This window comes from Helicoverpa armigera, chromosome 21, assembly GCF_030705265.1.
Source record: "Helicoverpa armigera isolate CAAS_96S chromosome 21, ASM3070526v1, whole genome shotgun sequence".
In the NCBI taxonomy this organism is placed as follows: Eukaryota; Metazoa; Arthropoda; class Insecta; order Lepidoptera; family Noctuidae; genus Helicoverpa; species Helicoverpa armigera.
The window spans coordinates 9,906,060-9,930,007 of record NC_087140.1 but is presented as its reverse complement, the minus strand read 5'-3'; the positions used below and the strand labels follow the sequence as shown (position 1 = coordinate 9,930,007).

At 35.9% G+C, this 23,948-nt stretch overlaps 1 protein-coding gene across 3 annotated transcripts in view; it reads right to left on the bottom strand.

Moving 5' to 3' along the window:
- LOC110376033 (ABC transporter G family member 20) overlaps window positions 1–23,948 on the bottom strand; it is a 95,369-nt gene that overhangs the window by 2,350 nt on the left and 69,071 nt on the right. For 2 of the 3 annotated variants that reach the window (XM_064040078.1, XM_064040080.1), the window contains 11 exons: window positions 21,584–21,702; window positions 20,990–21,185; window positions 13,721–13,922; window positions 10,717–10,831; window positions 3,842–4,056; window positions 3,353–3,412; window positions 2,812–2,967; window positions 2,117–2,348; window positions 1,698–1,822; window positions 1,158–1,282; window positions 554–798 (listed from right to left, as the gene is read on the bottom strand). In XM_064040078.1, coding sequence (XP_063896148.1) covers window positions 554–798; window positions 1,158–1,282; window positions 1,698–1,822; window positions 2,117–2,348; window positions 2,812–2,967; window positions 3,353–3,412; window positions 3,842–4,056; window positions 10,717–10,831; window positions 13,721–13,922; window positions 20,990–21,185; window positions 21,584–21,702 — 1,790 coding nt within the window. The remainder of the gene's footprint in view (window positions 1–553; window positions 799–1,157; window positions 1,283–1,697; window positions 1,823–2,116; window positions 2,349–2,811; window positions 2,968–3,352; window positions 3,413–3,841; window positions 4,057–10,716; window positions 10,832–13,720; window positions 13,923–20,989; window positions 21,186–21,583; window positions 21,703–23,948) is intronic. The other variant, XM_064040079.1, reaches the window with a different exon arrangement.

Below are 23,948 nucleotides of genomic sequence, written 5' to 3'. Positions count from 1 at the left end.
AACGATGCGTCATGACACGACAATTATGTACAGACATTAGCTAATGAGTAGAAAAACTACTGTAATATCATTACTTGGTCACACCGGTCGTTAGAGTATTATGTGCAATATACCAGCGTAAATACTGTGATTGCAAAAACAAAACGTCATTTAATAGGATCACTTGAGGATGATAATATGTTAGGATACTCTGAGAACCTATGTTTAGTCTCCATGTAATGATTGTGATGACAATCCATTTAGCTTTTGCCTTCGATCAAGAAAGCTGGAATATTATTATTATTTAAAGAGTTTCTTGTTCGGTTCATTTCCATAAGACCTCCGTTTTGGAGTTACTCGTGTGTAAAATTTCACGAGAACGCAGAAAGGCCTAGTTGGATTTGGAATTACAACTATTGAATTCTCAATCATTCTATCCTGCCATCATATTGCCATTCTTAATTTGACCCTTCCTTTTCACCAAGGAGGTAATCCTACCTCATTACAACGATACTAAGGTTATCAGCCTTTCTAATTTCTACCAAAAAAAAATAAAGTTAAAATGTTAACTTACCCTGCAACAAAGTCAGCATAATAACAAACACGATATTGCCATTATTCTTGACGCCGAAAACGGAGATCATGAATATGAGCACGAGAGCGGTCTGCCCGCACATGACCACGAACTGGGTGACCACGTGAGAGAACAGGATCTCCCCGGGAGACACGCCGGCGACCCACGACCTGTCCAGTAGACCCTCCATGCGTTCCACGATGAGGGCTGATGATGTGAGGGCGACGGCTAAGAAGAACACGATGCTGGAAGAGAAAGGGGTTTTGGTTAGAATTGGAGATCTTTTTGGGTGATTTGACGGATTTTAGTATGTGTTTGTTCATTGTGATCAGAGAGAAGATGCCTAGTTATTGTGGTGTACAAGTTTTGCATTGTGTAGCTCTTACTTATTTTCTAGCTGCATTTTTTTTTTGATAGCCGAATTTATCGAAAACAAAATCGAAAATCGAAATTGGTACCTGTCTGAAAAATTGTCTCCTTAGCTATGTATTTTAAAATCAATAACTAGATATCAATAATTTCAGACATTAATTACATTTCCTAACTCTAAACCAATGAAAGGTCTTAAAAAAGTTCGGAAACAGTGTAAAGCTAAGTAACTTACGTCAATATAACTCCTGGCGCGACGAAGTCAGTGAAGGAGGGGTTCTTGTTGCCGTAGATGGGGTCCATGAAGTCGATGGGGATGTCTCCCAGCTTCGGGTTGTAGTGACATGTCTCTAGCAAGTCCTGACACAAACATGTTCAGATTTAGGATCAAGATATTCATTTGTCGATGATTAATTAATGATGATAAAGTCTTTAATTGTTTAGGTTTCTCAATCAGGAAACTTAACATTAGTTTCCAGGCTGTTTAATCAAAGTCTGCGGTGATGGATGATTAGGTTCAATTAATTGTAAGGAACGCTTTTTACTTTTATCATAAACTGAAGACTAACAGTCTCATATATCCTTTATGACAAAAAGCCATTAAAGCCATTAGGATGCTGACACAGTCAAAGGATGCTCATCTTTTCTGAATTCATCAGATGATGACCATCAGGCAACTATGACCTTTACTGGAGACTAGTTATTATTACTTATTCCTTTTGTTTCTCTGTGTTATTCTCGGTTTACATTACTAGATCCATTGAATAATAATTACCTTAGCAAAGTCCCTGTAGGAGAACTGTATGTCTCTGTTGAGCATGAGACCGATCTGTTGGTTGGACATGTCGAGCCACACTTGCACCTCCGACGATGTGATGGTCTCGTTGTCAGCCGTGTCCGCTGTGGATTCACGTGTTTATTGTTAGAAACTCAACTTTATCGGAAAATCGAGGCCGTTAATGTTGTCGATCTGCTTTTTCCAAATCCTCCAATTTGCTTTCCAGCAAAGCAATTTTTGGATCATTCTTTTTTCCATTACAATTAGGGAGACCATCAAAGGACCTCCTATTAGGTAATGAAGTGACAGAAAATTACAGATTCTTCAAGAATTATCTTGAGTTGTTAGTTGATATGTTGTAATAGCTCGACTTCTATCGATCTGAAAAAAAACTTATCTATGTATCCAAAACTCACCTAAAGCCAATCTCGCAACAAGCGAATCAGTATAATTCTCATTGAAGTACAGCGCTCCCCACGCCTCCCCATCCTCGACCGCTCTTAGAGCATCCGTCAAGTTCGCATAGTACTCCTTTATAGTGTGGTTGTTCAGATTATCCAGGTAGCGACACGAGAGGTTCTTCATGGAGCAGGACGCGTTGTAGGGACAGTAGCCGTCTAGGATGTGCACGTCGTCGTTTACTATGGCCTGGGGAGAGAAGTAAGTTGGAATAAGTCTATTGTTAGGATTTGACACTTTTGCAAGTTTTCATTTCGTTTTGCCTTTTGAAAGAAGAAGTTGTTTCTTCATCACTGCTAATGGTTGAGCTCGTCATGACATTTCTATTAAAGTTTGACATAAGGGTCGAATTGAAAATCTAACCCATTGTCAGATTTATGTAATAGTCTTACTACTTTGAATACTAAACGCTTACAATAAATGAAGACATTTTCGGTCGATGTTTCCACCAGTCTTACCAAGGGCATCTGGTTTGAGGAAGTCGGGTAGGCAGTCGCTACAAGTAAAACACTGGTATGTAGGTACTGAGATTGGAGGCCGACCCTTATTATATACATAGTTGGGAAAAGGCTATTCAAATGATGACCCCTAAAATTGTTTCGCTACTTTGACCAATACTCAAGTAAAAATGAACTCCCATCCATCAACTTACCAGCTTCAACCCGCTCGGATCCCGTCCAATAGCGAGACAGAACAGTATGACCTGCATGACCGGCAGCACGAAGATGAACAGCATGACGCCAATGTTACGCCACATTCGAAGGAAGTTCTTCTGAATCAGCGCCTTTATCTTTCCTCGAGATGTGAACTGGAAGGGAGATAGAGAGGAGATTATTATTAGTGTAATATTGGTAGGACTAATATAAAGTTGTATGTGGTCTTCTGTGAGAGTTTAAGGGGAAACGGATTTTGCTTCTTCTTTCTATCCTGTACCCAAGTTATTTGTGGTCGCAATATGTTTTCCGCTTCCATTCTCTGTCAGTCGTCATTTTAACATTCACTAGAGGAAATGTATTATCTACAATTCTACAGGTTAAAATTATGATGGCATTATCACCATTATTTTCCTAAGTTGCAAAAATTTTAGTCTAACTAGATCCATCTATGCAGAAATATTTCTACGAAACTCGTACTTGGTCATTATCAATACATAAGTTAATTTGCTACGTGTGTTGTATAAAGGCAATACTTACATTGAGACAGTCTCCGCAGTCCTCGCAGTCAGGTGTCACGTCTGTCACCTTGCCAGTAATCTGAAACGTGATGAGAATCGTGTTAGTACATTCTTATATCAGTCTAAAGTCCAAGACTTCTATTCAATCTTTAGGTGATCGGCAGTAGTTATAAGCAGATTTTCTTTATCATAAGTTTAAAACCAAGAAGATGAAACAATTAAATATTCTGATACGTCTTTTCTTACATTGAAGTTTTCTTTATTAGAGTTCATCTTTTGGAAGTGTCCATATGGGCTTCTAGGTGCAAGACAGAAACATATCTTAACTTCAATTTAAGACCAAATCAAAGCTGATGGAAGACAATATTTCCGCTACAAAACATCAAATAGAATAGAAGAGATAGCCTAACACTCAACATGTTCTTTTATATTATTATGTCTTTATTTTTATATTATTAGAAGGTAATTTTATATTCGTAAAAATAGAATCTCAATCCTCAATACTTACATCACCATTAGACCCAGCTCCATGGTCGACAATGAGCACCTCTTTACTCTGATGGAAGACGAGCCCCACAACCTGAGCATCCTCAGCCGCATAAGGTGCTTCCTCCCTCTTCGACATCTTGTTAAGCCCTAGGGCTCCGCCCGTCACGTTCAGCTCGACAACTTGATTGGCCTGGCCTGGAAGAGAATTTACGTTTTGTTGGCTAGGTTGCTCCACTGAAAGTAAAGGGTTCAAGACTTTAGACTTCGGTAGCTGATACCTTAGTTAATCTAAAGTGCGAGGTGTGTTTGTGCCGTGTGTAATGATTTTATGTGGTGTTTTTTAGGTGCAGTGCAAGTGGTGGTGTATGCAGTGCCTATTAAGGTAACGTGATGGTGTACGTGGAAGATAGCTTGTGGATAAATCCAGGACCGGGTGTATGGTATAATGTTTGAAGGTGCTGAAGTGCTTGAACAATCGAGGGCATATCTTAGAAATAGTTTCCTATATAGGATCTCCTAGGTTCATTTCTAGATGTAACATTAGTAAAATTATTGCAATGTAGGTATGGCGTTGTTTCCGAGGTATGCGATAGAGGTACGCGAATGGTTCGATTGCTATATCTTTGGCCACATGCTCCATCGCATTCCATTGAAAAATAGGTACCTAGGTATGTTCTACATAATCCAAACTCCTAAATCCCTAGTTTTAAATAGTTTAAATAAATTATGTATCCGGTATTTTAACATCCATACCTAACTGTTGTCTACTTTACATAGCATCCTAAGTTTTTATTGTTAGAAACAAAGCAATGTTTCGCTGTCACATGCAATGAGCTAGAACTGCACGTGGCTACTCCGTGGCTCTGAAGGAGAGAGTGGCTACTTGTAGTTACACTTGAGTGGTTAACTTAACTCTGTTGTTTCATGGTGTATGATTGGATAGTATACGGTGTTTGTTTTTATGAGTTATTCCCAATTTGTCATTAGTACCGATTGGTCACCAACTATTTTTTCCATACACCAAGTCCCAATTGGTCATTCGAACAAAATAAATAATTTAATATTTAAATTTTGAGTTCCGATTCGTCCCCCGCATAAAATTTCACGTATCAGAGTACCGTCAGAAATAAAAGGGTTAGAAGAAATTTTAAATGAAAAACTTCGATGTAGGTAAAGGTATAGCTCTCATATAAATATAATAAAATTTACATTAAAACACAGGTGAAGACAACTTGGGCATTTTATAAACCCGAAAATGTGACTCGATACTTTTTGTGCCGGTAACAAAAGTACCAGGGGCCCATAACTAGCAAAGAGATTGTATACATAAAATGATGAATGATGGTGTAACTGACACTCTTGACTGCTATACTCCTGTAAGTTATGCGGTCCTAGTACACGGTGGGCAGTTCCATGGACACTCGTTGATTGGTATATTACTCATCTGATTTATGCGATCCTGGTATTTTGGTTTTGGCCGTGCGGTGTGTAACGCCGTTGAAATCGCGATTTTATTTAATAGCGTCTTGCCATATTCGGAAAAAAACATAACCAAAATAAATAAAAAAAAACATATTACAATATTGTAAAGCTTATCTTGTTGACAGTACTTTTTACAAAATAAAGTACGGATGACCAATTGGGACTAAGCAAAATAAAATATTTTATTGAATGACCAACTGGGACACGTTTTTTATGGATGCCAAATCACTAAAATGACGAATCGGGCATAACTCGTTTTTATATGTGCTGAAGGTAGTTTCCTAGAAGCATTTGATTATTTCATAGTTTCCTAGCATACGGTTTTCTATAGTTTCCTTTAACCAACTGATTACCTATCTGGTGGTTTACATGTGTATAGTATTTCCAAATTGGGCATGTATGGATACGTAGCAGTAAAAGTAGGTAAAGTTTCGGAAAGTATCCTATATTTCCATCGATGTAAAGTTAGATTTCAAACGACTTTAGGTCCGGAGTTCACCTAAGTGAGAGTTCTATATTTCACTAATGTGTGTCGGTAATAGAAGACGAGCACATTGACGCCTAAAAGCAAGAAATGCATTGCTCATAAGGACAATTAAAATTCATAATTCCACAAGAAAAACTTGAAATGAACCTGACCCAAAAACCAATGCTACAATTCTCCGCAATAGAAAACAACTACTCAACCAAGAGGCTAATTTACATAATTAAACGTAACTTATAATCACGATCATGGACAATAATAAGAAAACCCAGGTGAATCAGTTCACTAAACAATGGATTGCCTTGATCTAACAATTTCCCATACAAACGTCAATATAAGTACCTAGGTACCGCAACACTAACAACTAGTCGTTTTCCCGCGGTTTCACCCGCGTCCCGTGGGAACTACTGGCTGTACAGGAATAAAATGTAGCCTATGTTACTCGGGAAGAGTGTAGCTTTCCAACAGTGAAAGAATTTTTCAAATCGGTTCAGTAGTATCGGAGATTTTGGGGTACAAACAAAGAAATGTTTCCTCTTTATTACGTTAGAATAGATTATAATAGTATAGATTAGTTAATTAATTAACAGAGCAATTTCTTATTAAAATAAAATAAGGGTCGGGGTTAAAGGGGCTGAACTGTTTTAAATTTTACTGAAACAAAGAACTTTTACAGTATTTTTGGTAACCGATTAGGTACCTTACTATTTGGGTGTGCTAGTCAGACCATGTAGTTAATGAATGATGCTGAATTAATGATTGTTTTGAATTTCTAATTGTCTGTACCTACGCTACTTAGAATTTTATCTAAATAATGAAATCTAAAATGTTATAATTATGTTAGAACCTTTTGTAATAAACACTTAGTTATATTGTGTGTAAAAACTTTTTTTATATTTAATGATTCAAGTGCAAGTTACAAAAACAAAGAACTTTATACAATTAAATAACAAACAATAATGCACCAAACATGTTTAGTATCTCACAAACATACCGCTTCGCATACAAAACGCTTATTAGACATATATTAAATACGCCATCAATAGAGTGATTTGGTTCCTCTTACGGCACAAATAATGTTGTCCTTACACTATTCGTCAATGACAATGTACAATGACATGGGTTTATAACACAGAGGAAGGAAAGGTAGCAGAGATTCTATAAAGAAGGTAGGTCAGGCGCCTTCTTGTAGGTCAAGCAACGGACGGCGTGATCTTAGTTACTTGACTAACGAGAAGTTCGGATTTGCAAAATTAATCTGTCAAAGATTGGCCTTGATTGATTGGTGATTTTATTTTGAAAATAACAGGCGGGTTGATAGAAGGACGGAAGGGGCGGAGCTAGTAACGTTCCTCGTTCCCCGAATGCATTTTGGCGCGCTACATTCTTGGGAGATTTTGCGTTATGATATCTCAGCTAGTCATTTCGTTCTCCATGGCTCTGTAACATTACTATTCCTTGAAATATGTCTCTATTTGTCATCCTTATTATAATGAAATAATAATGATTTATGTTCGAAAGATCATGTTAAATAGATGCGTGGTAAAAATTTATATTTTTTATATTTAACCGTCATCGTTTCGAGGAATATAAGTGTTTGCTATTAGTCATTTAGTTGTATACTAAAGGTTGATCGACCTGAGTTCCAAAGGTTATTGTTTATGCAAGTCATTGGGTGATTAAACTGAAATCTAATTAAACAACGTTCAAATATATATTTGCTATGCACTCTGAGGACCTATAAAACCGCATTTTATTACCGACTTTTTTGTACGGTAGGACATCCCTATCAAATATGGTCAGGTGTTAAAATTATTTAGAGGTACCTACAGTCATTCTGTTGCCTTCTTAAACCCCAGTAGGTACCTATAAGACATTTTACAATAGACCTACGCAGTAGACAGTTCATTAAAGACACACAAAGTTAAACTATTGATTTTCTCCTCATGAATAATTTACCCTTGACCACAAAAGACCTTTGACCCCCATTCTCGAAGATGGGCAACTAAATAGAATTACCGTTTATGACGAAAATAATTCTCTGAACAATAGTAGCCGTGTTTACGACTGGACCTTGCATTGTGCATCGATTTCGTAAGGCCGAGCGAACACGCAAGGCGTGTAGTAAGTAGCTAGTGATGGGCGGTGTCGATAAAGCCGAATTTGGCTTACGATTCGGCTTGCCGAATTTTTCATATGGTAATATGTTTTTGGGAGTGACATGTTTTAAAAGTACTTTTAATTTATTTCTTTTTAGTGATTGCTGTGCGTAAAAAATATGAAAGTTTGAACTACTCATTTTTGTATGGAACGTTCAATAAACAATTTGACTGTCTTATATAAGTAACTCCACGACTTTTAGATATGTATTTATGTAGCACAGATAAATTAATTAATTACTTTCATGAAATTCTGTTTTTTTTTGGCCGAAAACTTACGCAACTAGAATATTTCGTCCATCTCTAATAGAAACATTAACTTGTAAAGCAATGAAGTTATTTTGCAATAACAACTGCAATACTACTAGATAGAATTAACATAGTTTACGATGTAAATGTATGTTTTACAACTTTCGGAAAAAATATTAGAATAGATACATATGTATTTGACATTATATTTCAGTCATAATTCGGACATAAATCACATAATTGTATCATCACCGTTTCACTCGATTCTCGATGCAACTACTTCCCGTACCAGAAGAATAGTAGCGTATTTTGTTAACTATAAGCCATTTTGCCCATTTTTATCAAAATTCAATTGGTAGATTTTGTATGAAAGAGGAACAAACTCTCGTTTATGATATCGGTGTACCTTTTACTTTATAGACTTCTTGGAATTCTCTGTGAAACCCTTTTCAATAATCTGCAAAATATGGGCGGCCGTTAGGTATTCTTGGTAATATGGCGAGCGTTGAACCTTAATCACGGCCATAACATAAGCATGTGATTTGAAGCCTCATTAATATTTTACAACCGCACTTTAATATAGCTTGGAAATGTGACCAATTTTATTGAAATTGGTCAACAACGACTGGCAAGTAAGGAGACTTGCAACTTCGCGTGTTAAAGTCGAATTACTTATTATGCTAACTAAATAATTGGGATTGTTACTCAGTTTGTAGTACAAGGTCTTATATAGAAACAGTCGAGTATATTGAGATCTTTTTAAGAAATACTCTTAAAAAGATATTTCTTGGAGAAATCTGGACTATCATGGCATCCTATAGTGTCGAGAAATAAAAATGGCAGATGAAACTGCTACTTAACACTTAGACTATGAACCTAATAAAATATTTATATTCGCAATTAATGGATAATATTCATAAAAGTATGAAATCGAATAAACTAATAAACATACAGAAATCAATTGCACAATATGGGTATTTAAAAATTGAAAAGCAAAATTAATACTTTCTAAAATATTAATGTGTATGATATTTCATAAGATTTTCAATAGTTTCGTGTATCATTAATCAGTGTTACATTATTTTATCTTCAACTAAACCTGACGCACAAATTTCAATTAAGTTACAAAGGAGTAAGAATGAGTGGCGTTCTTATACCTATCTTTAGCAAAGAGGAGGCATTTGTCTGGCTTGAAGTCATCATACCAGTATTTTACAAGGAGCGACTGCCTATCTGACCGCCTCAACCCAGTTACCCGGGCAACCCAATACCCCTAGGCAAGACTAGTTTTCAGACTTACTGGCTTCCGACTACCCCATCGACTGCCAAAGATGTTCAATGACAGTTCAAAGCCGGCCTCCGGTTGTTTACATTCTTCAAGTTTGTCCCCAACCCCAATAGGCAACAAAACTATAAATTATAACGCAACTATGCGATCATAAACACGTGAGAGTTGGAAACATGAGTTTACGTTCGATAACTATTTGAGTGGCCGATAATAATGTTTATAGGCGTTTACACAATGAAGGACGCAGAGGATTGTGAGAAAACCCTGAGCGCGTTTGTTACCTAACTATTATGACATGAGTATCTTCATTCAATATCAGCTATATTTGTTACATTGCTAGAGAAATGTAAGAGGCATTATTGTTAATTATCACGATTACTCATGTGAAGATTTATTGATTTTGAGACTGAGCTAAATTTCTTGTTCCTGTCCTGTTCCCAAGTTATTCATCATAGGCGCAATATGTTTTCCGCTTCCAACTGTTATGCTAACATTCTCTCTTCTTTTTCACTGCCTTCAACTATCATATTACAATTTTGCAAAGGCACAAAAGACGATGCCTACATCACTACTAGGTACCTACCTATGCCGTTTGATTCTAAGTACCTCGTCGGCCTATTCACTGTCCGTCAATGGTTACAAATGAATGAAACCCCAATATCAAATCAAACAAATCCGCAACCAATTATCCTAATGCCTAGTGATGTTTTGACAGGTGTCAACTAAACACCAAGTTCACATCGTGCGCTATAAATATTGATAGTCCACGTGGGAACAGCTGCCTCATTTGTTATGGTCCCTTCATGCAATTATTGTATCATTCATTCATTAAGCATGGGAGATGTTACATTATCAATGTTTCAATTTTTATCGATAAACTAAGCTATGACTTTATGTCCTTCCCTAGCATATTTCTGTTGACCAAATGGGTGATTGATGAAAATAATAATCACTGACTATTGGATAAAGTTGATCCGTGTTTAGTAATACGACCCGTTATAAACACGGAGTAATTTTAATCCAACTTTGAACCCATGAAAATGTATGGTTATTCCTTTCTTATTCCTTTAATACGTCTTTATTAATAAAAGAGTAAGATCACTGAATTCATGATTTTGTGCATTGTGCGATCAATCTAATCGTTTGTGAGATCATTAGCCAGTGAGACAAAGTATGTTACAAAATGCGTGTGATGTGTTGTGCCAGGTCAAATATATGTATGTGTTAATTACCTTGCTTCCTAGACAGCTTGAGGAACACATCTTCTAAGGATATGCAGCTGTACATCTGTAGTAGTGCCTGTGGTGACTCCTCGGCCAGGAGACGACCACTCCTCATTAGACCAATCTGGAAGAAGAGATATAGTAAGGTCTTTGAAGAAATTTATAAATATACATAGTATTTTGTGCACGAAGACAGATAGAATGATGATGATGTCCGCCTAGCCGATTGTCAGCCAGGGCGGCTTTTCACATATAAGGAGATCACAGACAGATATATTATAGTGCATACGCATTTGGGCAGACGCAGATGCTCTTATAGCCCGATGGGATAGTAACGCGACACGACCGGAGAAAGATCAGGCACCGGACCGACTTTAAAGTGCTCTCCAATGTACGGGGACGAAGATAGATAAAATAATGTAAGAAATTTCAGAACTTGATCTGTTCCTATTTAATTCGAAGTTTATTGGCGTGAACTATAACTTTATATTCTTGTTTACAACGAAAACATCAAGCATCTACATAAAATCTAAAGTCATTAACGTGGTTTAATAGCCATTCCACCGTAACTAATCAGATAATCACGTAGAATAATTCTCATAGTTTTTGCCAATAACGTCAAAATATGAAAAAAATGTTTATGATATGTTTTTGTTTTGTTTCTATCTTCACTTATAATACCACAAGAGCTTCAAAATTATCGGGTATTTCCCGATAGGTTCGTTGCAAACAAATGAAGGAGTCAAGTTTTTCAGGTTAAAAAATGATTTTTCCTGAAAAACTTGACGACTTTATTTGTTTGCAGGGAACCTTGAGGGAAATGCCAGATAATTATGAAGCTCGTGTGGTATTCGGGAGATTATTTTTCCGTCCCAAATGTCGGCCACAACCTGTCAGTTTGACGTAGCAACGACCAGAGAAAATATTCAAAAAATTTTCACTTATAATACCACAAGAGCTTCAAAATTATCGGGTATTTTCCGATAGGTTCGTTGCAAACAAATGAAGGAGTCAAGTTTTTCAGGTTAAAAAATGATTTTTCCTGAAAAACTTGACGACTTTATTTGTTTGCAGGGAACCTTGAGGGAAATGCCAGATAATTATGAAGCTCGTGTGGTATTCGGGAGATTATTTTTCCGTCCCAAATGTCGGCCACAACCTGTCAGTTTGACGTAGCAACGACCAGAGAAAATATTCAAAAAATTTTCAGTATAATACCATGTAGGTTGTACCACGTGACGTCGAATGGTGCAATTCTATTGGTCGATATTTGGGTCGGAAAAATAATCATTAGAAACTGTAGTCCATTAGGAAATATTTTATCTAATAGTGTGGTTACTATTACTACATTACGTTCTATGGGTGTGACAGAAAATTACCATACATCAAAAGTAAAGCGATTTTTTCTTTTGTTGTTGATTAAAGAGAGATGGAATGTACATGGAAACTTGAATGGTACAAGTGGTCATATTTGAGTAAGTAGATGTAAAAAAATCTAGTCTCATCATATGCCTTGTCGATCTGTATTATCATTTTTAACATTTCCTGTTTCGGAAACCTGAATTTTGAATTTAAGTTTGACGTCATATTTTTGTTTTTTAAGCACCAAATCGGCTCAGAAATCTAGCTGTTGACATTTTCAATTCAAATTCTCTAAATTAACAAAAAATATATACCTATTCAATGAATTCTTGATAGACTTGTTTTTACATCGATTTTCTTGATCAAGTTCACAACGGTTAAGAGAAGTCTAATTTATCTTCTATCATAACTTCATTCTTTTTTTCCAAGTCTTTATTTCCACCATCAGGTAGAAATAGCTCTAATTCTACAGTTGACTCTAAACATCATTTATTACAAAATAAAAATATATAAAAACAGTTGAACGTAGTGAACATTATGCGTACGATATGCTAATGTTACGAGGAAGTCTATGGTCCACCATTAGTAAGTTTTTTGATACGAAAACACGATTTTTTCAAGGAAACAGCATTCCGGAAATATTTTGTATAGTATGTGTAGCTGTTGGTTTCGTTTGCTTTACACAATACTAATATTGTAAGAGAAAAAAGCTTTTTTTCTTGTAAGTTAGCTGTAGATAATCTCCACAAATAAATAGCGCTAATTCTGTGTATGGAATTCTTGTTACTTAAGTCCTTGTGATAGAATTTATTAATATTCTTTACAAGGTTAAGGTAACAATTGGTTAATAATAAAATGCTTCATCAATAACGTATGAAAAAAACAAATATTTAGACATTTAAATATTTTATTTCTATCGTTATTATATGACAAGTAACATTGACTCGAACCTTCAACTAAGATTAACAAAAACTACAAGATTTTTTCTCAAAATTTTGCAATTTTTTGCTATTTTAACATAATGTTTACATAATACCCGTGACTTTTTTGTTACCTATATCAGTAAAGTCGTCATATTTTTGAAAATTCTAGCTACATATTTGTAATTTTTTTTATATATTTTTGTGATTATATAACTTGTTCTTAAACACTCAGATGTATCCGGTTAGATTGTTAGCTAACTCCAACGTATTTGGGAAAAGACTAGGCAGTTGATGACTTGTTCTAGTACATCTTAGATAAATATTATATGAACACGACGAGCTAAGACAAGATATGCGACAATGATGATGAAGATGTGTGACTTTCATGGAATCATTTACATAAGTTCTTTCAAAGAAATACATAGGTACACATCATTAACTGAGTAGTTAAAGATGAAAAAATTAACCTGAGGTAACCTAAAATTAAGTCTGAAATCGCCAATCCACCTTGGGCAAGCGTGGTGATTAACGCTCAAACCTTCTCTGTATAAGAAAGTGGCTTATATCCTACAGTGGGACATATAAAAAGACTGATGATCATCATCATTATCATCTTCCGAGCCTTTTGCCAACTATGTTGGGGTCGACTTCCAGTCTAACCGGACGTAGCTGAGTACCCCTTTTTAAAAAAGCCTGATAATGAAACAAACTAAAGATAGGTTACTCACACAATGCGCCTGCCGAGCTTCTTCAATATAATGCGTTGTAATGATGACCGTCTTGTCTCCCGAGCTGGTGATGCGAACAAGATGCGTCCAGATGGACTGGCGCAGCAGTGGGTCCACCCCCACGGTGGGCTCGTCGAGGATCAGCAGTTCAGGGTCGTGCATGAGGGCTACGGCGAAGGAGACTCGACGTTGTTGACCACCGCTGGGGAAGAAAATTGGTGATTAGTATTTTAATATGAACTTAGATTGGTGTCGTATTTTTATGACAGGGAGCTGAAAATATGAAAAGGATTCTAAGTATCATAATATATATTGTAGTACCTACAGTCACACCTAATATATTATTTCTTATTGCACTCACAGAAGAACAAAATTACCCTAAAAGTATTGCCAGGCTAGCGTTGTTACTGTTTTTAAAAAGAGTCTATAGAATCCATTGAGTTTTTTGACTAAGACAGGCTATGGAGGAAAGACTAATTAACCAAATATTATGGACATCGCATCATCATCTACAACAACATAGTTTTTGGAACCGGTACTAAATGATTCATACCAGAAATACCCATTACTTAATGCATCAATTAATTATACTAAAATCAGAATAAGGTGAACGATCAATGCGTTTATTAGTCCCAAATTAGGATTAAGGACGGATATTTAGGTAGCCATGGAAAAATCCAATGCAACGGCCAACTCGACTTGGGTTTTTTGCAAAACATCGAACCTAAAATAAGATCAAAGTAGTTTTATTACCGCGGACTTTTCGCCTGACTACTCGTGAAGAAAACCCTTTATTGACTGAACCTTCTAGGGAAGCATAATATCTTTTATTTAAGCGTCATAAGGGCAAAGCAAGAAAGTGTTTTTCTTAATACATTATCAAAAAGGAACCTAGTCGTGGTTAGGCGACAGTGTCCCCGATAGTACATACATAAACGCCTTTCTTATTTCTAAAAAAAGTGAAACGTTACGCAGATATAGAGGTATTATGATTATACAAACACAACGTAACGTGTTACTCAATCGTTATCTCGATTGTGATGTCTCGTCTCTGTAATCGATTAAATTCTTCATCTACATCACTACATACTACTTCATAGAAGTAATTTTACGAGTGAAAGATTCGTTCGACTGATTAATGATTTTGCACGCTCATAAAACGTTCCTATACAGCTGAAAAAAATGGTAAGATTACATTGTCAATACATTCACATTATCTAAGGATGTTCAATTGGTCTTTTTCCTACTGTTTTGCTTCCAGTCTCAAGGGGCTTAGCTGGGTACCAGTATTTTACATGGAGCTCTGTCCTCAACCCATTTACCCGGGCAACCCGATACCGCTTGGTAAGACTGTTTGTCAGACTTTCTGGCTTCTGACTACCCTTAACGACTGCGAAAGAAGTTCAAATGACAGCCGGAACCCACCAATTTAACGTGTGTTGCTTATGAAAAGTCCTCTATAGCCCAGCTCATTTAAAAAATACTGGTTTTTGGAAAACTTCGACCTATCGCCAATTAAGATCTTCGAGAAACATAGCAAAATAAATTATCCCAAACAATAACAATATCTCGTGCTACAAAACAGTAAAGTCATATGAGATTTCACCTTTCGAAAATTTGTCTAACAGCCATTGTCGAACGTATTGCGAAATGTGATTGCGCAATATCATGACTTTTGAATCTGTCTAATGAAAGACGCGATTCAAATGAAGTTATTTTTGATGTGGTAGTTATAGATTAATAGACTTTCATGGCATTTATTTTGGAAGGTATGTTTTTTGTAACGCCTGAAAATGCCCATATAGGTGTAAGTACTTAACAAATCCTGATATACCATTACAAGATTCCAGATTACAAGATCTTTTGTATTGACGTTCGAAAAGTGCTGATTTTCAGCCTACTTTGAATAAATGACTTTTGATTTTGATTTTGATTTTCAAGAAAATAAATATTTTTAATTTGACTTTGGGTAAGACAGGCAAGACGATGAAATAATATAGTGCATAATTCGCTATGATGTTTGACATTGCTTATATTGTTTATAGACCTTTCATGACCAATCAGGGCAGAAAAAGCGTTTTATTTACCGTTGAACAATTCTATATCTATAAATAAGAAAATACTTCCTGTTCAGTTCACAATGACCAGCACATAATGCATATTTAGGTAAGAAAACCTTTATCGGTCAAGCACCCGTCCCCGTCGAGCCTTTATTTAATGCAAGTTTTTTTACGCATATAATAGTACAATAGAATGTTTTTGTCTACAAGTACCAATAAACATAAACATCTATAATACGAACTGGGAACTCCCAGTTCATTGGACTGTGTAAAAACACAAAACACCGTTGATTCTGAGGCTGTTTTAATAATATGCTGGTTGCTAGCTAGCATGGTTTTACAGGCGTCCCGAGGGAACTACATCCAGAACTCGGATAAAATATAAATACAAATGACAGGATAATATTGGATAGATATATCCACGTTCGCTACTTGTAAAATACTGGTACACAGCTGAATCCGGTGAGACTGGAAGCCGCCGACCCCAGCATAGTTGGGAAAAGGCTAGGCAGGTGATGATCTATATCTACGTTCATGCTCAGACATTAACAAGTACCTCTTATCAAAATTTGAAAGTACTGAAATATCTTTATGTCGTCATAACTATTTCCTTAATATGAATATGCTTCTTGTTAATTTCCTTATAAGGTTATTAATAAGATTATCTCTTGACGCAACTATATAGCTTTAGTTAAAGGAAAATATCGTGGGAGCGCAATTCGCCGAATTCACAAAAAAAAAAACCTTGAGTAAGTATTGGTGCAACACTGTTGCCTTGTTTGTGAGAGTAAATAAGCTAATAAAGTAAATGGTTCTAGATATATATTTTTATTCATAATCTTCACTGTCACTCTAAAATTGCCTATTGCTTTAATCCTTGCACCGCATTTTTTGAAATGGTTTTACTAATTTGGTATCGAAATAAACACCCCTACCGTTTTTGTTCCTTCTATCTCTTTGAGTACCAGGGCTGTGGTAACTCTTTCGTACAATCCCGTGGAGCCGACAGGAAAAAAAACCTTTTTATTGCAATACGGCTAGTTGCTTTGGCTGCGAGAAATAGTCCTTTCAAAACACCAGATTTGTTTCAATGTAATTATGTTTCTCAAGAAGTAATGTATCAAAATCTGTGCGCTGGTTAAACCCCACATTAATATATCTTCTATTTAGTATGAAGTGGAGACTAAGAAACCGCTGCGTTACCCAACAGTTGTCACGTAATCTTGCTCGCTTGAAAGTTATGAGCACATTCAGTTTAATACGGATCTAGCAGCACTTGGCATTTCTCAAGTCCACTGTTCTTGTGACCCACAATATTAGGATGTCAAGTGGTATAAACTTGTAATTCAAATTAGGCTAGTAGAATAACACTTTTTCAACGACAAAACAAAAGACTGTCCCAAAACGCCCACCCCTATGTGTTTTTGCGGAGAAGAATTGGCGTAAAAAAAGCAACACATGTCTGTCTATTAGGTTTGAAGAATTAGGTAGATTCATATTTATAAAAATTCCAATAACAAATTATTTGCAAAAAAAAATATAACTATATACTCGTAGCTCTCTGAAACTTGAACGTCCAAAATAATCAATACTTGTTTTAAAGACATTGAGGCTTTTGTTTTCGGTGATTTTAGGTCTAAATGATAACCAAATTAATAGACGTTGGCATAGCAAAACTAACTTAAAACAATATTGGCTAAATCACCAATTATCTGTATCAATAACTGTCTCTAAAATCATCTCATTATTCAATAACATTCATGAAAATCCTTTGTCACGCGTGTAACTTTACAAGACGCGTGACAAATGTCCATAGCACGTGCATTTGTTACGCTTGCTGTCGGGAAAATGTACACTAATGTCTATCATTGTTTGTTTAGCTATTTAGGGACATTGTTTTTTTTTGTTTTTGTAGTGCTTGTAATTAGTGTGGGAAAATGTTTTTGATGGTGTGAAAAAGTCTGTGTCTAGTAAATGAAAATCGTTTTCCAATTTTTTAAGTTGAACAATACCTTACATAATTTTTCCACGTCAAGTTATTTTGAGAACGCTGCGTTGGGGGCATTTCCAAACTAACTTACCTTGCCTTAATAAAACTAAAAAAAACTTGTAGTTAATTAACGATAGGAAAAAGTATGACTTTGTGAATATTTTTAAATTAAAATAATCGTAATAATTACTTGATTCAACAATTTTATCCGATTTCCCCAAAAATAAGGCTGTAGGTAGACAAACTAGATCGCGCATACTCATCTATCTAATTTTATTTTTTAATGAATTTTTGAAAAGTCAAAATTAACACATTATTTAAAATTCAAAATCTATATTTTCCCATTTCAATAATCTTAACACCACCCCATTTGTATGTAAAACGTAATTTAATTTTACGATTACAGTGCGCAAACAATTTAGTCTGTTCACACAATCTTTGTATTACCGTAACCCATAGTTGTGATCGTAAAATTATCGTAAACATGCATACTATTGGGTAACCAGTTAAATATAATATTGAACTGTTGCATACCATTTTTACTATAACATTTTCTTTACACCGAAACCAGAAAGTCTGATAATCAGTCTTACAAAGGGGTATCGGGTTGCCCGGGTAACTGGGTTGAGGAGGTTAGATAGGCAGTCGCTCTATGTCGAACACTAGTGCTCAACTGCTTTCGGTTAGACTGGAAGTCGATCTCGAGATACATAGTTAGGAAAAGGCTAGGCAGATGTTTTTTGACTATAGGAATCTCTAAAATTATTCATATCTTGGTGCAGTTGACCGCTATATTTTAATGTTATTATAATTGATATTTAATTGGTCTGCCGTGGTTATACTCCGTTCAATATTAATTTGTCAGAATATTGCCATTAATTATTGCATAATAATCAACTAGTTGAATCACTGCACATCAATATGATTGTGATTAAGAAGAAAATAATGTATTTAACCGAAAATTACGAAGTTCGCAAGTGTATTTTCTTATTTTTTAGGATTCTAAATTGACTTTGGTTATTGCTTAATTTTGCGCGAAAATTCGGTTAGTTTATCAATATGCGAATATATGTGCGACAAATAATACAATTTATCTTTCGTTTAGACTCCTACGAAAGTTTATAATTTTCCTAGGTTCATAAACTCGCGGATTATGTTATTTCCCGGTGATGTCTACAATCCTTGGATGTTTGTCTGTTATTCTATTCCGAGAACAACCAGATTGACGTAAAATTTTAGAGAAATACAGTCTTTGTATAAAATATTTGCATAAATAGATACAAAATGAGATGTTAAACTATGAGTCAAGTTAGAACGGAGATACCTGTTAGTAATATTTGTGAAGATTTTATGTGTACATAAGTAGGTACATAACAGATTATCGTCATGGTTTTTTCTCTGAAGGGATTGATGTGGTATTTTTCCATAAATTGTTGGAAATCTGTAAGCCTACATAATGAATCTTAGAAGTCGGGACGTTTTCTGAGTAATCGATGAAGATTTGCAAACGATGTAATGATCTGCTTAACCGATTTTAGTGAAATTGACGTAAGGAAAGCTGGGTTCTGGAAAATAATATTTTGAGAAAAATAGGAAGTATTTATTTCAGGATGTAAGAGCAAATACTGGAAAGCTATTTATACAGTAAACTTAAAAAATAATGACTACCCACATTTTGATTATAATTACGTTCGCTTTACCCAATTATAGTAATTAAGATTACCACAGATCTCGTGTTGACTTCCGTTTCCGTGTGTTTGCGTCAAGTGTTCAGTATTTTATAAACAGTGCGCACGCGCAGCGCGCATGTCATTATTGTAAGTAGGTAAAGAGAGTGGACTAGGTACAGAATATTTACTAACATGTCTTAGATTTAATTGCGGTACCTACTGTTAGATTTTTTTTAAACCTTAATATTTTATTATTTATTCGATAAGGTAAATGCTGTAAAATTTCTCATATTTTCTAGCTCTTTCATAATCAATCCACATAGTGTGGCATTATATGCCTGGCCTTTTTCCCAACTATGTTGGGGTCGGCTTCCAGTCTAACCGGATTCAGCTGAGTACCAGTGCTTTACAAGAAGCGACTGCCTATCTGACCTCCTCAACCCGTAACCCATAGCAATACTCCGTGCCAAACAGAATTACACACATTTTTGTGTAGATACAGAAATAATTTGAATAGTGGTTTTTGGGTATAACAATACCGATCTTTTGAAATGATTCCGGATTTTCCGGTTTCATTCAAATCAGATAGGACGATCATGTCGGTTAAGACACCTGGTCTTGTGTTTTATATTTTATCAGTTGGTATCCACTTTGAGTATGGCATAAATTGATTAACTAGAGCATATAGATATTAAGAAGAATGGATGGCGGTTGTAACCACGACTGCTGTGGCGTATCGTTGTAATTCCAGATTTGCAACTTTCTTTTTGCAACCCCTTTGTCTTACACTAAAAAGTGGCAATAACATCCCTTATCGACACTAAAGTTGAAAGGCTAAATATATTTGTGCTTACTACGGTACCTACACTTAAACCCTACAAAGAAAGGGTGATAATGTCAGAAGTTGATTGATAGACCTCATTAAATAAAGTTCGTATATTTAGGTCAGCACATGGACTCAATTACCTAGGCCCCATAAATTTTAATTTATTACTTTTGTACTCACTTGCCCAACCTCGTTATAGGCCTTAATGGTAAAGTAAATATTTCAGAAACGTTTATTTAGTGTTTGTATGGTTTGCCTCTTAATACTGGACTTTGTAATGTAGGTGTAAACTGCTATGTAGGTAGAAACACATTATGTCTTAATGACATGGTAATTAAATAGACGCAGTTTATTATTACTTTACTGTGAGAAGATAATGTTGTCTGCCAATTCTGAGCTTTGTTAAGTGTGTAAAAAAGCTTTTCATTTCACTTGATTCCAGAACCAGGACCTATCCATTAAAACAAGGCATCTACATATTGCCAGCGGTTTCCTGAGGGATCAATTCTCATGTATAAGCATTACTGCCGAGTTAAATCAGTATTCGTTCGTTCGCATATACTCTTACAAAGTTTCGCCTTTATAATGTTAGCGTAATACACTCTTATTTGGAATCCTAACAAAATCACAGTTAAAACATTCCTATTTGCCTGATATATTGTGCCTGATTCCATACTTTATCTAAAGTCACGGAAGCTGTAAAAACTATTCCAATAGACTTACCTAAGATTCTTAACCATCCTATTCTCGCTGGGCAGGTCGAGGAAGTCAAGGAGGAACCGCAGTCGCTCCACGATCTCCCTGGTCTCCATGCCGAAGATCCAGCCGAAGTACATCATCGTCTCCTTGATGGTGAACTCCCCGTAGAGAGCGATCTCTTGCGGCATGTAGCCTACTCGCTTGCCTGGGACTCCCGATCCTAGGGGAAAGAAGAAATGTTAGAAATCTTATAGGGAGTAGGTTTTTGGATGTGTCTTTAGTGTTCCCAGAATGACTGGCATTGAAAACACAAAATCAACATTCTGTGCTTCTTTTAAAGTATATTGTATCTGGAGCTGCATACATTCTATACGTATGGGATAGTTAATCAACCCACAAGTTTTTTCATTATTTAAGAGGAAAAAATCCTCTTTTCTAACTAATATTTAACATAATTAGTCGAAAACCAAAAATGCCTTCTAATTAAGTCTTTGTCCTTTTATAAGCAAAGATAATACCTCCTACCTCTGAGAGGGCTAAATCTTCTAAGCATTCCCAGAACGATCGAATCTATCTCTTATTACTGTTTCTGTCATTTCTGATTTTAGAGGTGCTTACCTTTGGTGCCAGGTTTTCCTCCGAGCACCCATATCTCTCCGCTGTTAAGTTTCCGCCTGCCCACGATGCAGGACAGCAGGGTCGTCTTGCCGCACCCTGAAGCTCCCAGAAGACCGTATCTGAGGAAGTAGAGCAACTATTAGCACGTGGTAATTATGGAGAAGTAGACGAACCTAGCTGATGAAAGTAGAGCTTATGAAGATAAAGATGTAATGATAGGTAATGTGAAATTGGTAGCACATAAGTAGACATTAGGTAATTGGATGATTTCGTAAATGTTTTATTTTACGTCTATTTATTTAAAGTAATGAAAAACTTATCAACAACAACAACAGACATGGTTTGTAGTAAAAGTAGCAGCTATTTTGAAAGTTAACCACCAAACAGATGTTACACTAAAAATGTGACCAAAAAAATACTCTTGAATTATTCAGCAACATATCTAGGCCATCATCAAAATTCTAGCTCATTCCATTGCACCACTAACATTAAATCTCAGCCATCACACGAGCATTTCCTAAAACCGTCCGAGATCGCAACGGTCGGCCGCGCAAGCGCATAGCGCAACGCACACGAGGACGAAGCATTTGCGAAACAACACCATTTACATTCTATTCCGTACAAAACCAACTTATTTATACAGTCACATACACTCTTAAGACTACTGCAATAAGATTGATTTTTCTCTGTATTTTTTTCTACATGGTCAGTGGTGGTCTTCGTTTGGTGACTACAGAAAATGCGTATGTAAACACTCTTATGTGGACGCAATAAGGTGGGTTTTTGTTTAAAATTTGTCATAGGATGGACAGTTAAGTGGTTTAAGGAAAAGACGGTATTACAGTATGTGGAGGAAGGAGACAATTGTAGGCAGTCGCTGTGACTTATTTCTCAATGCTGCGAGGATGTCGTGTGCTTAGTGGCTGCGTCACGCCACCCAAGGGTGACGGAAGGATAGAAGAGCTTATATTTATGCAACTCCATATGTAAAGTAGGTAACCTTGCTGGACAAATAAGTACCTCTCGTTATTTACATTAGTAAATGTTGTTTTATTTGTATCCTAAGGAAATTCTTTACTCCTTTACATAATATGAGTTTTATAAACTTTTCCAAGTTTTAGTCTATTTCCACAACAAATATCATCAAAAACATTTTTTATCATGAAAATGGCATGTACTTCAAAACTACAATAGGCATCAGTATTCAGTAAAGATAAAAACAGCCCTTTTATTACCACATATTACCTAAAATTCCATAACCATAATTGGTAATATCAACAAAATCATAGACTCGGTAGAGGTCACGGCATTTGGCGCCAAACTGCTAATAATTTCCATTAACTAAACGCGAGTTATTCAGACGTATAGTAAAAAACATTCATCAATATAAAGATTCTTGATAATCCACCATTTTTTTGTGGCATATATCAGTATTCAGTTTTTTGTGGTAGATCTTCGATTTTAAAGACGTCAATGGAAGCTATTAATACTATATTAGTTGTTAGTTGTCCTGTTATAGTATTTGGAACTTTGAACTTAATTTTTTTCTACAGATATCTATTTTTGCTGTTAGTTGCTAATTTTATTCACAGCTTTTATTAACTTGGGAAAACTACTGTCAAATACTACCAACAGATTTCATACCAAGTTTCTGACAGATACTCTTAAATCATGTACGCTTTGCGTATTTATAGTTAAATACAATAATTTCTTTGGAATCCTAACCCTAATCTTTAGAAACAGCTCACAAAACATCTACCAATATCCCCCTATTCATTAAACACGACCTCAATATACCAACATAAAATTGGGTTGTAATTCGTATGTCATCCACATACAATCCATGAAAGGATGGCTATCTTGTCAGCACACCGTCTGTATGCACCAGATAGGGTAGGACAATATCCAGGGCCGGATTATAGAACGCACAATATTGGGCTCCATCCTAGAGTTCTATGTAATGGAAGTAATTATATACCAATTGAAAAGTTAATTTTAGAAACGAGCCTGTTCATCCTTTATGTTTCCACTAATAATTTACGTTTCGACTTTAAAAGAGACTCTCGAAGAGTTTGTTTCGATGTTCCTTTATGTGGTGGTTGATTGGGAAGTGTTGGGAATACCGGCTTTATCTACTTTTGTAAACCCTTAAAAAAATATCTGCCAAACGTATTCAGCGCAGAACTATAGAGGTAGTATCTGATCGCCTAGTTGGGGCTTCTCTAAAGCCAGAACGCGGGGTGTCCTAGCCGAAAGGGGCCTGAAGCGATTGCTACTATATGGCAATCCGGCCCTGCCACCACCACCATAAAAGTCACAAGCATTGTATGAATCTTGACGTCAGGGCGACTTCCTGACGGCATAT